Source organism: Mobula birostris, chromosome 31, assembly GCF_030028105.1.
Source record: "Mobula birostris isolate sMobBir1 chromosome 31, sMobBir1.hap1, whole genome shotgun sequence".
NCBI lineage: Eukaryota > Metazoa > Chordata > Chondrichthyes > Myliobatiformes > Myliobatidae > Mobula > Mobula birostris.
Window position 1 is genome coordinate 20,369,333 of NC_092400.1, and position 15,843 is coordinate 20,385,175.

Below are 15,843 nucleotides of genomic sequence, written 5' to 3' on the forward strand. Positions count from 1 at the left end.
GACACGTTCCTTATGTTTAATAATTTGGTGGAATGTCAGTGGAAGAAAAAATTTGTGTTTGTATGTTCATGGATCTTCAAGTTTTATAATTCTTGGTAATATTATTTTCCCATTTGTATTTAGTTATGGCATACATTAGACCAGACATTTGCAGTCTTGATACATTTTTCCTGGTTTTTATATCTTGCTCCTGTTTTGATTAGTTTTTACCTTTCTTTCTATGTAGGATTCAGAGTACAATGATGAATATTCTACTGTGCTTATTTTAGACCATGCCATTTTCTACTCAAGCTTCCCATCACCCACTCTTAAGGGCTAACCACCATAAAGCCTTATCCAGCAATCTTCTCTAGCAATCCCATTCCAGAAAGTGGAATTATAAATTGTCCTATGGCAATTGTATTAGTTGGGCTGCAATGCCAAAACAAAAAGATATTAATACAAGTTTTATAATTTGCATTTTGAGAACAGTCTTGTATTTGGAATGTGGCTTGATGCTTCATGTCCTGCATCTTCTGCGGAATAGGTCTCATGTTGTAATCTTCCTCCAGGAAACTAACTCCCCTCAAGGTTCTTTCCAGTTATACATGTTCTCTTAGAAACTTTTGTTAATCAATTCTACCCAACCCCAAGGGTAAACTAGTTTCAGCCCACTGATTTTTTTCTAACATTCAATTTAAAAGTGTAAGATTGATTAACCAAGTGTACAATTAAAGCAAGAAATAAGTTTTATGTGTATTTAACTTAATAAAATTAAAAATGCAAATTACTTATGCTGGTCCTCCTCAAAATGAAACTGCTTTATGAAATAGTACATCAAATCCACTGGTGAATCATCAGGGGAGTCCAATGGAACACAGAAGAAATCATCAAGCAATCAGCTGCACAGAAGTTCTGAATTTCCATTTGCCCCAAGTCCCAAATGCCTATACAGTTGCAGAAACAACCATTCCTACAGATGATGTTTTGGGGCATGCTTTAACAATTTGAAAACTGCAAATTAGTAAGACATTGCAATGCTTGCCCATGCATTTCTTCACCCATTCTTTCCAGTACAATAGATTATGTAAAAAAAAGAAAATGTTAAGTGATAGATGTTTTTTAACTATGCTATGAAGAGATCTTGCAATTTCCTACTTCTCACACAAGGGAAATGTTTAGATCCAATATTTTTATTAAATATCTGGACAGTTTTCAACATGTACACAAGTATTCCTGCATTTACATTACAGTTGAAGCATATGATAGTTACAGTTAATTACATGATCAGAACACACTCCATTATTGGGAGGGATTGTACTCTTTCACCAAGTTACATACTTATCTACACAGACCAATTAAAATTTGGTTTAGTCCAAAACAAACTTGAAGGACAATGAATTTTCACAATTTCAACAATAATTGTGAGAATTAAAGTTAGTGTGCCTTATTGTCAAAGGCCTGTAAACATAACTGTCCAATTATTTTGTGCGCAAGGAGCATTTTTTTGTTTAAAAATATGGAGATTTGCTTCAGTTGAGCATTATCTCATTCAAATATAGTAGTGCATTATAGAACATACTCTAAAATTAAAACACTAGCCCAAAGCAGGTATTTTATAACATCAGTACAGTATTGCTTAAAAAAGTGGAGTTTGCACCAGGCCAGGGAAGAAAATGCATTCTGGTCTTTGGTGTGTACTTGGGACCATAAAGTTTATTTTCCCACTGGTAATAATACAATTTAATTTTATTTTGTGATTATCCATTAAGTGTGGCAGTTTTTCTTCACACTTATAAGTGTTTATACTTGGATAACTTCATACAAAAATATCCATTTGAAATAAAGCTCATTTTGACCATCTTTCTAGTGGATTCTGACACACAGCCGCCAACTCCTCCTACCCCAATTTTTTTTTTGGTAAAATGTAAGGCCTCGTTGTCAATACTACATTAATTTTCTAACAAGGTGGAAACTTGCACAATCTACAAAGAAGCACAAATAACACAAATAATGGACTGTTGCTACCTTTGTTTTTGCATTGTTGGGAAATCTACACAAAAAGTTGTATTAAGCAATTAGGAAAATTCAAAACATAATTCAGTGCACACAGCCAGATAAAGTAACTCCACAGAGAAAATTGAAATCAGAAATAAGAGGAAGACCATTATGGAATTGTTTTGGAGCTCTATTCTGGCTTGAATGAAATTTGAAGATATTTAGTAACCTACAGAATTAAATTTAAAAAGGACAATTATTTAAAAATTTAGACCACAGCTCAAAACTTTTCCCCTAAATTTTAATGTGAGCTGCAAATGAGTCACTGCTTTTACAATTTTCCAACCTGAATATTTTCAGTATCAGAACAAATTACAGTCAAAAAATTAGTAGCAAGTCACATCCTTCCTGAAATTAGCAAGCTCTGATAAAAATGTTTCCTGAATAATTTAAGTAGTAATAATATAATCATAAGCAGACAAAAAGCTTGAAGTATCTATCATTCATCAAAATACTGTATTTAAGTAGTAATTCTGTTCCAAAGCATTCAGACATCCAAAATGTAAAAACATAATAGGAACTCAAATTCAACCTCCACACATAAATGCAAGCAATGTGCAAAACCTGTGAGAAAGTACAAAGTATTCTAGTTTATGTGACTAACAAAAAACCAAACAAGATGCCTGTTACAAGCATGTTTAAATAGGAAATTAACATGTACACAGTACATGTAAATAAATTAAATTGTATTATGTACAGTATACATAATGAAATAGTAACCACCATATAGGAAGATGGTAAAACAAATTACACTAAACACCTTCCTCAAAATTTACCCGATTTACTATGTAAAGTTAGACATGGCTTCATGGCTTTAATCACTCCATGGGGGGGCTGCATGCCTTAACATTTTACAGCCAATTGTTCTGTACACAAAACCATTCAGAACAGCTATGTTAATCCACCCTCACAGTTCCCTACATCATCCAGCCATCAGCAAAATTAATCTCAACTATTTGAAATTAAACATTCAAGTTGTTCAGTAGCTGGGTAAAAGGGAAAAGGTTTTGATATGATGTCATGTGCCATTATCCCAAAATTTTAAGCTTTTCATCAGAAAGTAATTTTGAAAGTTGAATTCAGACAACCCCTTCCTGCATTTCCATGCCTTCTTAGAAAATGGTCTGCATCATGAAGTCCCATCAAGAAATACTAATTTAAAAATATATTTGTTCCCCACAGATTCTGAGAGCAAATTCTATTCTATATCTCAAATGTTTTGGTTCTGATTTGTTAATTCTGTAAGGGCAAGTTTCCATTACCCAACAACTGTAACAGCATTCATCTGTATTCTACTGCTGATGCCCACATTTACATGCCATCTAATCAAACGATTGACAATTTATTTAACCACAATACTCTTACAGACCCAGGCATCAAGTAACAGGCTAACATCCCTTCTGAACTACTGCCCTACTGAAGTACTGCTGGAAGAGGTGTGCATTTGCTTTCCTTTGTATAATTTAGAATATCTTGCTGGCATTTTTGTTAAAGTATCAAGCTTTTGCTTGAACAAAGGAGGAATTGTGCTGTGAGAATGACTAGCCTTTTGAGAAGTTATAGTCAAGGAAACGATGTCCTGCCAGCAGGAAATAGTGGAATTGGATATTTAGGTAAAAAGTATCCACGCCTTTGAAGAGGTTAGTCTGTATATTCTGCTACTATTGATAGTAGAACAGTGATGTCATCTGGTTTACCTCCTGGAAAACAGCAACAAAAAAAAATTGCAATGTAAATATCCAGATGGCTAATCATCAATTTTATTAACATAAGCACAGGGAATATTAGTTCTTTAACCCCAAAACTTAAGTATATCCTCTGTCTTTTTTATTACTAATTTTTTATTGCAACACCAGCAAATTACATTCAATACAACCAATTGCCAATTACATTTTGACTGTTTAACTCAGCCATACCCCTGAACCTTCATCACCATCCCCCCTCCACCCCCTCTTCCCCCCCACCAACCAACTGAATAGTAGTGCATACACAGACAAAGCATTCCCACTTTAACAAAAGATCTTTTAAGTTAGATATCAAATTTGTCCACATTAAGATCGTATTTGGTCGTGCATTATTTACTCTTGCTGATGAAAGTCCCAGGTTAAGAAATGTCCAAAAAGCTCCAAAGCCAGTGAGTATTTGAAATATCATGGGGAGGTTTCCAACGCTGGACTACAATCTTCTTAGCTACAGTCAAGCCTGCCAGCCAGACTTAGCATGTTTTTTCCGTAAGGGAAAGGTAGGAGTCATCATTTAGAAGATGTTTCTAATTCATCTGTGTTGCACATCTTCCCCTGGATCTGTTATTGTAAGTTGGTGGTGGAGCTCTGAGTTACCCCCTTCCCACCCTCCCTCCCATCACCCCTCGCATTCAACCCTTTACCTTGTAACATCTGTGAGTGTCATTTAGTGATGTCAGACGCTGAAAATTAACATTAACTGCCCCCCTCTAGCACCAACAAATTAGAAAGGCAAAGCAGTTCTCATAGACAATCATATCAAAGAGACAAGGAAAAAAAAAACTGAACAAACCCATTAACCTATATAATTAAAACCATTTCCATCTCAAATATAGTATAACACATAATCAAGACCCCAACAGAACTCTTGTGAGAAACTGTTGTTTTAATAGACTGTCGCTTAGTGATGGCGCCAGTGACATCTTATCTGGCGCCCAGGAACGTAATCAAGTGTACTGGAGAAATAACATTCTAAAGTTATTCAGAACAAACTGGTTTTTCAGCTTCATTCTCGATGAAGTATGGCATTTGGGTATATTGAGTATCACCTAGGACATTAACTTGCCCATGCCTGTTAGATTGCGCATACAGGCTGGTCTGAGCTCTTAACGCAGTTCCATTTCCTCCTGAGGAGCGTGTGGACTTTGCCCAGGGTCTTCTTCCATATCTCCCAGCACCGATGATTTCAGAGCTTCTTTCGCTTCCTCTGCCGAGTTAAACGACATCTTCATGCCCTTGATATTCACTCTCAAAATCGCCGGGTATATGAGGAACGAGTCGATCCTCTTCTGTCGAAGCTTAGCGCTGATCTCCTTGTATCCCTGCTGTTCCTGCAGTCGGCGAAGAACTGCAGCTGGGTGCCATCAGGGAGAGTAGGTTTGGCTTTCCTCACGCCCTCCAGGATTGCCTGCCGGTCAGTGTACTGTAGAAGCCTAAAAACCATGGTCCGCGGTCTTGAGGTATTGTTGGAAAAGATCCTATGTGCTCTATCGATCTCCAATGGAGTGCTGTGGGAATTCTTGAGCGCTGGAATCCAATTAGGCAGCATCTTCTGGAGATAACCTCTTGGATCGTCGCCCTCTGCACCTGTTGGTAAGTTGACCAGCCGCACATAGTTTCTCCTGGATCTATCCTCCAAGCCATTTAGCTTCTTCCATATCTTAGTCACCTCCACGAGACAGGAGTTAGTAACTTTCTCATTCTTGCGTAAGCAAACCTGAATGTTGTCTATTTTGTTGAAGACCATCCTAAACTTTTTAGCATGAATGTCCGCTTGCTCCTTTAACGACCAGAGAATGTTGCCATTCTCTGCCATATGCTTCTGTATGGGGTCGAGAGCCTTTTCCAGCGACTCCTTTAGCATATGGGCTACGGTTTCTTGCAGCGATTCCACCTCTGTTGTCATCGTTTGCTTAATTAGCATAGCTATTTCCTCGGATGAATCGCTAGCTTGGTGTCGTCTGCTGGCATCTTGTTTCCTGGTTGAATTTGGATCTTTTTTTGAGGTCATGTCTTTAGTTAGATCTTTCTCCAAATCAACCTGTATTAAGACCATCTATGAGCCCTAATGAACTTGAAAAAGGAGGGTTATATGTCAGCGCTCAGTGCTGTGCTGCCACCTTGTCTCGTGCCTCACCGGAAGTTAGTATGCAGACACAGACTACATCTTCAGATTTTGATCCCATTCCTTCCCAAAACCAATGGCTTCTGCTGTTATCAGAGACAGATGTTATAGCATAAAACTTCCTATTTTTAGTCCTCTGAGCAACTAAAATGTTTTAGTCAAAACGGAGGATGTTCAGCTATATTTTCTAGTCATCGAAAAGCACAATTTAACTGAAACAAAGAAAACTACAGGAGCTCTACAGAAACCCAAGTGTTGAGGTCAAGGATGCATAAACTAGATCTCTACAAGTGTCCAGAATATGATTACAATGAATTATTTCAGACACTTAAACCAGTTATTTTGACTGGAATTACCAATTCATACAAAGTTAGAATACAATATTGTATATTCCTAAAACTACTTGTCAAGCTCATTTGTGTAGTATTTCATACTTATGCCAAAGGAAAACTAATGCATGGCATGAAAACACCAGAACTGTACATAACAGATCTGTTGGGGTTATGAAAAAAAAAATCAGAATAATCTCCATCTACCAAATCTGCATGGTTGAACCCCCACGGTGTATGCGAGATACTTCTTTCAACCCTCAAATACCGCATGTGCACAAAACTTAAAAGTATTAATTCCAATTGTTTCTGCTATACATAATATTTCACACCAACATCTACTTACCTCGTACATTCAGTCCATTATCACAAGCAAACTGTGCAAATGGTGACATATAATTTGGGTCATAAGCTAGTTCATGAGCCTGTTCTGCAATGCTCCTTGCTGTTTGCTGAATACTCTCATAATTTGTTTTCTGCAATTACATTGACATAAATAGATTAAATTACATCAGTTATTAGGAATACATTTCAAAAGATACCACACACCTAGCAATATGGCATTTTATATTAGTTGGTATAATCATGTATATACAACTCAAAGTTTGGTAAATTGAATCTTGTACATCAGAAGTGAATTACATGACTCACCCAAGTTCATTTAGGATTTAGACATATTAAACAGTTCACTAAAGTTTGCTTTTGTATAACTTAAATGGCTCATAATATTCAGCAATTATTCCATTTCCTTATCAGAAGACCTACAGAGATACAGTACAAGATAATGCCCTCAGACATGCATGTACACCTGAACACCTGTTTTCCATTTTGGGTGTTCATAGCAATATTACAATTTATTAAAGAGCATTTCTTCTTTAAATACAATCAGACAAAATTTAGCATTGCTCCAGAGATGAATTTTCAATTCCTTTTGTTCTACTAATGCTTAAAATGATTGTGAAGCACCAAGTTTTGTGCCTCTTCCCCAATTTCTAAAAGAACCTTGGATTAAAAATATCAAAATCCAACATCATGCAACATTTGTGAACAGAAAAAAAATTATTAACATTTCAGGTTGAAACCCTGCATGAAAACAGAGTGGAGAGGTGAGATTGCTAGCATAGAAATTGGGGAATGGGTAGAGATGACTGGGGATCATATTAGAATCAGATTTAATACCATCGACATATTTCAAGAGATTTGTTAATGGTAGCAGTACAATGAAATCTATGGTAAGTATGAAAAAACTGAATTAGTATATATACATATACACATATTATGTTGTTAAATTAAAATAAGTAGTGCAAAATAAACAAAAAGTAGTGAGGTAGTGTTCATGGGTTCAATGCCATTTAGAAATAGACTTCAGTACTTCCTTCCCGATGGTAACAATGTGAATATTGAATGAATTCCATCAGAAGATCTTCCTTCTGCAGCCTCTAATCAGTGACTCAACCCTGCATTTCCCACTTCTGTGTGTTACCCAAGACCCTTAAAACCAGACTGTTCTGGCATGCCCCATTGCTTCTGTGATTTTCCCACTTGTATGTGTTTTTTTTTTAAACATGGATATTCAGCCAGGGTATATCCTAGGCTAAGATTTTTGATCTCTTATGGAAATAAAAATGAGGGTTGAGTGTGCAATTGGTTGACCATAACCTTCAAAATGAAGTTTGCTAGAAACCTAGAAGCTGACTTTTGCCTGGAAAAAGTACTTCACGATACAAAAGTTCATTTTTTCTCTACTGTTTCACAACAAGTTTGGACAATAAACCATGAACATTTACAAGAAGCTATTACTTTATAACTGAATACATCATTGAAATAATTTCTGGAACACACTGAGTTTAGTATTAAAATGTGAGAAGAACCCGCAATGGATTTTTTTTTGTACAAGCCAAGGATTAGCAGTCTCTAGTATCTGACTACATTCATGAGATGCTTGTGTCAGATCAGGCTCCAAACTTGAAAATTCAAGAATCTAATGTTTTCCTGTAATTCCTCCTATCCTCTACCCTCTGAACAAAGCTCTATCAGTAATCATCTAGATCATCCTCTCCCACTTACAACAGTACAGCTTCCTATTTCTAATCTCCAACTCCACTTTATTCTTCAACTGTCAGTGGTGCATTTGCTCCAGCCATGATTGGTGGTCTTCTCAGCCCAAAAGTCCACATCAAAAATCTTTTGCCTTACCATCCATTCCACTCCCCCACCGCCACCATACCACTTCTGGCATTTCAGATTTCATGGATTTATTATTTGAATCAAAATTGAAAAATTAAGGTGATTTATTCACAAATCTGGTCATCTATATATTCTCCAATAACAAACAGTGTTTGATTCCACGAACCAAACTTTCACTTCTCTTATTTCTTCACAAGCATCTTTATCTATGCTGTATAGTTTGAATCAATTAATCCAACTGATACCATTTAAATGTTACTGCACCAGGAACTATTTGGCTATATTCTATGCTACACAAAAACCATTCTTGTTCTGAACCATCTTTGCTAACCGTCCTTCTAGTCCTCATCTACTGTGCTATTTGAAATGTACCTGTGACAAAGCTTTCAGCTTATGTGATGGACTCTTTGGATAAAGATGGTTAAAATAATTACATCTAAAAAAGTACTGTAATGTAATATGAACATGCACCACATCAAATGAACAAAGAGTTTTTAACATTAAACCATCTGTCCTCAGAAGGATTCAGCCCAATATCAATCAATATTCAACATGGTAATATGCACAATGCCCCAACATGAATATAAAAAAAACATGATTAAAAATACATGAAAATACCTGTGCATTTAGAAGACATGGAGTTATAAGATTGATCTAAGAAATATCTAACAGACAAAAACCATAAATAGAAAACAATTTGTACAGTCATTTCCTCCCTTGAAGTCTTCAAAGCCACTGAGGATAAATTGTATTTTGTAGAACAGCCCTATGAACGCTTTAGCTACCTTCAGATTTCAAAGGTTTTAAGTGACATCATGAAAAATGTTTTTTTTTAAATAACACTACTTGCAAATTGGTTATTTCTACAATATAGTATGATGCACTTCAGGGATTTAAAGTTTAACCATTGATGGCTCTCACTAAATATGTCACTTCGAAGTAGATTGGATTAACAAAATAGATACCTTTAATTTCTTTAACTCTTGCAAGATCATGTAGTCAGGCATGTTATCAAATAAACCATCAGTTGCTGTCAAGATGATATCGCCTATTTGGACATCAATGGAAGTACTGTCGGCAACTTCAGGGCTGTGAAGACAGATACATTGAAGTTTCCAGAGCATCAAGAATAAATGGCAGTGTAGCTCATTTCAATTTCAACTGATGGAACCAAACTTGCAAAATTTACTATTGTTCAAACTTCAAGTGCCAGCCACATTCAAAATGTTTTGTTTATATAGCACTAAATTGATGATTTATGGCATTTCTGGTTTTAATTATTCACTTATGGGATGTGGGATTTGTGGGGCTGAGCCAGCTCCTAATACTCACCCCTAGCTTCCCTTGAGCAGAAGCTGCTTTCTTGAACTGTGAGGAAAGAGCACCATACTAGGAGGGAGTGAGTTCGAGGATTTTGGTCTGGTGGCATTGAAGGGTCATTGATAGATACATTTTTAATTCAAGATGTTCTACTTTGCTGTAGAAAAGCAACATCCAAAGTTCCTCACCACCCAGGCCATGCTTTTTCCCCCTCATTGCCACCAGGTAGAAGGTACAGGAGCCTCAGGACTCACACCATCAGGTTCAAGAACAGTTACTACCTCTCAACCATCAGGCTCTTGAACAAAAGGAGATAACTACACTCATTTAAGGATTTTTATCTTGTTATTTCATGCTTGTTATTTGTTATTTATTATCTACATTTGCAGTTTTGTTTAGAGTTCCTGTTCTATTGATTTGCTATGTATGCCTGCAGAAGAAGAATCTCAGGGTTGTATATGGCGACATGTATGCACTCTAATCAATTTTACTTTGAACTTTGACTTGGAGGGCAACTTCCAGGTGGTAGTGTTGCATTCTTTTGCTGCCCTTGTCCTACAAGCTGGTAAAGGTGATGGGATTGAGGTTTTGGTGGGTTCTGCAATGATAAATTGTATGAATGATGTTATGCTGTTATGTCTAGTACGGTATAGAGCTTCAGGAGCTGTTAGAGTTGCTCTCAAATGAAGAGATTCCATCATACTCCTGACGTGTTTTGTAAGATGGTGGGCAGGCTTTGAGATGTAGGAGGTAAGCAACTCATCTCCTTATTTCTAGCCTCTTACATTGTGTATATGGCAACTCCAGTTCAGTGGTACTTTCCCCAGAATACTGATACTGCGGGGTACAGGGATAGTAATGGCAGGGGTGGCAGGGGTGATATTTGGACTTTCTCATGTCAAATATCACTAGTGCCCGGTACCTATAACACAAAAGTGACTTGTCAGCAGGATACCTTCCAGGTTGCTTCATTTTGACGTGGGCAGCTTTTATTACCTGAACAGCTGTGAATAGTATGAACATTGTGCAATCAACAAACATCCCTACTTCTGACCTTACAAATAAATTAATGTTATGTTGAAGCATCTGAAGATGGTTAGGCCTAGAACTACTCTGAGCAACTCCTGCAGGGATGCCTTGTGGTCAAGATTGAGTCACAATTTTGCTAAACCAGCACAGTCCAAAGCCCAGGAAGTCAGATCTGACTGGCATGAAACCAAGGTAGAAGACAAACCATTGAATCAAACTGCAAGGATCAACCTAAGCTAAAGATATGATGCAGAATATAAAGATACTTGTGCGAAGAATAAGTAAATCTCAAATAGTTGAGCTATCAAATAGATGAATGCTGCCAAGCTGACTTTTTAAACAAATGAACTGCCAGCAATAGTTACACAATGACTAACAAAAATATTGCAGAGAAAATATAGTATAGCTATTTTAAAAGGACTTAACCTGCTCTATATTTGAACTTTGTTGATTTTTTTCCCCCCCAGACATTAATGTGATAATATATCTATTGAACAAATACTTGGAGAAATAATGCAAATAGTATACACACACAATTTCCAGTCAATTGTTGTGGGAAAATACTTAATTCAGCAACAGAAAACCTGTAACTTTCTCCATAAATATACGACTTGATTACACAAATCAACTGTATTCCAGTAACCTAGTTTTTGGCACATTTTTCTATTTTCTACATAATTATTAATACCGCATGGAGCCTTGTAATACCCTCTTCTTGATTTCCTCATGCATACTGGAATACCATCAGATACATTTTAATTGATTCCTGGCTGTACACCATGTGCCGCTGGCAAACTTTAGTATCAACCAGAATACATGTGACATATGCAAGCAGCCCTCAGCTACTTGGGTATTGTAAATCTTTTGCACTTGCAGTTGTAGAGGCGGGGATTAGGAGTGAGTAGTGGAAGAGAGGATTGCAATACTTTATCATGGATGGCATGACAGTGTAATCATTAGAGCAATCGCTTTACAGCACCAGTGATCGCAGATCAAGGTTCGATTCCAGCTTTTATTAGGGGTTTGTGTATTGCTTTTGAATGCCATGACAGCATAGTGGCTAGCACAATGCTATTAGAGCTGGACATTTTCAGAATTCAGTTCCGGTGCTGGTCTATAAGGAGTCTCTGTACGTCCTCCCGTGGAATGCATGGGTTACCCCGGGGTGGTCTGGTTTCCTCCCATAGTCCAATTCATACCATGTAGGTTGATTGGTCATTGTGAATTATCCCATGGTTAGTTTAGGTTTAATCAGGTCGCTGGGTCAACATGTCTTGAAGAGCCAGAAGGGCCTACTTCGTGTTGCATTGCAAAATAAATAAACATAACAATTGCAACAAACTAAAATACAGTTAAATCTTAGGACTTTCCAACCAGCTCAGAATACACCACACCGGGGGGTGGGGGGAAAGAGGGGGCGGTTACTTTAGAACATAGAACATAGAATAGTACAGCACTGTACAGGCCCTTCGGCCCACAATGTTATGCTGACACTCAAACCTTGCCTCCCATATAAGCCCCCACCTTAAATTCCTCCATATACCTGTCTAGTAGTCTCTCAAACTTCACTAGTGTATTTGCCTCCACCACTGACTCAAGCAGTGCATTCCATGCACCAACCACTCTCTGAATAAAAAACATTCCTCTAATATCCCCCTTGAACTTCCCACCCCTTACCTTAAAGCCATGTCCTCTTGTACTGAGCAGTGGTGCCCTGGGGAAGAGGCACTGGCTATCCACTCTATCTATTCCTCTTATTATCTTGTACACCTCTATCATGTCTCCTCTCATCCTCCTTCTCTCCACAAAGAGTAAGCCCTAGCTCCCTTAATCTCTGATCATAATGCATACTCTATACACCAGGCAGCATCCTGGTAAATCTCCTCTGTACCCTTTCCAATGCTTCCACATCCTTCTTATAGTGAGGCGACCAGAACTGGACACAGTACTCCAAGTGTGGCCTAGCCAGAGTTTTACAGAGCTGCATCATTACATCGCGACTCTTAAACTCTATCCCTCGACTTATGAAAGCTAACCCCATAAGCTTTCTTAACTACCCTATCTACCTGTGAGGCAACTTTCAGGGATCTGTGGACATGTACCCCCAGATCCCTCTGCTCCTCCACACTACCAAGTATCCTGCCATTTACTTTGTACTCTGCCTTGGAGCTTGTCCTTCCAAAGTGTACCACCTCACACTTCTCCGGGTTGAACTCCATCTGCCACTTCTCAACCCACTTCTGCATCCTATCAATGTCTCTCTGCAATCTTTAACAATCCTCTACATTATCTACAACACCACCAACCTTTGTGTCATCTGCAAACTTGCCAACACACCCTTCTACCCCCACATCCTGGTCGTTAATAAAAATCACGAAAAGTACAGGTCCCAGAACAGATCCTTGTGGGACACCACTAGTCACACTCCTCCAATCTGAATGTACTCCCTCCACCACGATTCTCTGCCTTCAGCAGGCAAGCCAATTCTGAATCCACCTGGCCAAACTTCCCTGGATCCCATGCCTTCTGACTTTCTGAATAAGCCTACTGCGTGGAACCTTGTCAAATACCTTACTAAAATCCATATAGATCACATCCACTGCACTACCCTCATCTATATGCCTGGTCACCTCCTCAAAGAACTCTATCAGGCTTATTAGACACGATCTGCCCTTCACAAAGCCATCCTGACTGTCCATGATCAGACCATGATTCTCTAAATGCCCAGAGATCCTATCTCAAAGAATCTTCTCCACAGCTTTCTCACCACAGATGTAAGGCTCACTGGTATATAATTACCTGGACTATCCCTACTACCTTTTTTGAACAAGGGGACAACATTCGCCTCCCTCCAATCCTCCGGTACCATTCCCGTGGACAACAAGGACATAAAGATCCTAGCCAGAGGCTCAGCAATCTCTTCCCTCGCCTCGTGGAGCAGCCTGGGGAATATTCTGTCAGGCCCCGGGGACTTATCCGTCCTAAAGTATTTTAACAACTCCAACACCTCCTCTCCCTTAATATCAACATGCTCCAGAACATCGACCTCACTCATATTGTCCTCACCATCATCAAGCTCCCTCTCATTGGTGAATACCGAAGAAAAGTATTCATTGAGGACCTCGCTCACTTCCACAGCCTCCAGGCACATCTTTCCACCTTTATCTCTAATCGGTCCTACCTTCACTCCTGTCATCCTTTTGTTCTTCACATAATTGAAGAATGCCTTGGGGATTTCCTTTACCCTACTCGCTAAGGCCTTCTCATGCCCCCTTCTTGCTCTTATCAGCCCCTTCTTAAGCTCCTTTCTTGCTTCCCTATATTCCTCAATAGACCCATCTAATCCCTGCTTCCTAAACCTCATGTATGCTGCCTTCTTCCACCTGACTAGATTTTCCACCTCACTTGTCACCCATGGTTCCTTCACCCTACCATTCTTTATCTTCCTCACCGGGACAAATTTATCCCTAACATCCTGCAGGAGATCTCTAAACATCGACCACATGTCCATAGTACATGTTTAAAAAAAGTTATTGCATCCCAAGGCAATTCCACTATATCCAGCTCTTTCTAGCCTATAAACTAATTTCTTTAAAAGGTAAATCACCTGTATTTCTTAAGTATACTACAATTGTAATTGTTTCCCAATATTGTTGCATACTTAGATTTTTTTAGGCTTGATGTGGAAAGCAGTATCATGGATTTTATATAGTTTTATGAACTTATCTAGCTTTGGAATAAAGAGTCACTCATTTCAGATCAAGATGAGGAGGAATTTAAAAAAAAAGGATTCTGTATTTAAATACTTATCACCTCAGATCTATACATTTGGAAATGGTTAAAACAGAATCAGATTTAATGTAACACCATAAGACACAAGATCAGAATTAGGTTACTCAGCTCATCGAATCTGCTTCACCATTCCATCATGGCTAATTTATTATCCATCTTAACCCCATTCTCCTACCTTCTCCCCATAACATTTGATGTTCTGATTAACCAAGAAACCATCAATCTCTGTTTTAACTATAATCAATGATTTGGCCTCCACTGCTGTCCATGGCAATGAATTTGACAGATTCACCACCGCTTGGCTAAAGAAATTCCTTATGTCCGTTCTAAATGGACATCCCTCTATTGAGGCTGTGTCCTCTGGTTCTAAACTCACCTGTGATAGGAAACATCCTCTCCACATCCACTCTATGCAAGCCTTTCAGTATTCAATAGGGTTCAATGAGATTCCCCCTTCATTCTTCTAAACTCCAGCAAGCACAAGCCAAGAGCCATCAAATGCTCCTCATACTTTAACCCTTTCATTTCCGGAATAATTGTCGTGAAGCTCCTCTGGATCCTCAATGCCAACACATACTTTCTTAGATAAGGGACCCAAAATCACTCACAATATTCCAAGTGTGGTGTGACCAACATATCATAAAGCCTCAGCATCACATTGTTGCTCTTGCATTCTAGTCCTCTCAAAAATGAAATTTGTTGTTTTGCAGCAGCATTACAGAGCAATACATTAAAAAGTTATACATTACAATGCATATATTGAAAAATTAAATTAGTTCAAAAAAAAAAGGTGACAATATGAAGTAGCAATCATGGATGGTTCATTGCCTGTTCAGAAATTTTATGGTGGAGGGGAAGAAACTGCTCCTAAAACATTGAGCATGTTCCTTCAGGTTCTTGTAACTCTTCCCTGTTCGGAGAAATGAGAAAAGAGCATGTCCTGGGTGATGGGAGTCCTTAATGACAAATGCCACCTTTTGAGGCATCATCTGTTAAAGATGTCCTCGGTGCTGGGGAGGCTAGTGCCTGTGACGGAGCTGGCTAAGTTTGCAATATATAATGCCAAATATCTTGGGAGAAATTGCCACCTCTAGGTCCCTTCTACCTTATCATCTTGAAACTTGGATTTGTTTTTGTCCCATGGAATTCATCCAGTTACCTCAGCAACTTTTCTGATCTCTCTCCACCTTCTGTTTACCCAAAACAAACTTTCACCTAGATCCTAAACTTGAATTTTTTCATTTACCTTCCAAGTTGTCCACATTCTTCCTGATCTCTTTCC

At 38.3% G+C, this 15,843-nt stretch overlaps 1 protein-coding gene across 1 annotated transcript in view; it reads right to left on the reverse strand.

Annotated features, from left to right (window-relative positions):
- Positions 1-1,137: 1,137 nt before the first annotated feature.
- The window catches only part of LOC140190898 (protein phosphatase PTC7 homolog), a 32,515-nt gene continuing 17,809 nt past the window's right edge, over positions 1,138-15,843 (reverse strand). The window contains exons 4-6 of the mRNA XM_072247841.1: positions 9,386-9,509; positions 6,580-6,709; positions 1,138-3,737 (exon numbers count right to left, since the gene is read on the reverse strand). Of these exons, the coding sequence (XP_072103942.1) occupies positions 3,679-3,737; positions 6,580-6,709; positions 9,386-9,509 (313 nt within the window). The 3' untranslated portion in view covers positions 1,138-3,678. The remainder of the gene's footprint in view (positions 3,738-6,579; positions 6,710-9,385; positions 9,510-15,843) is intronic.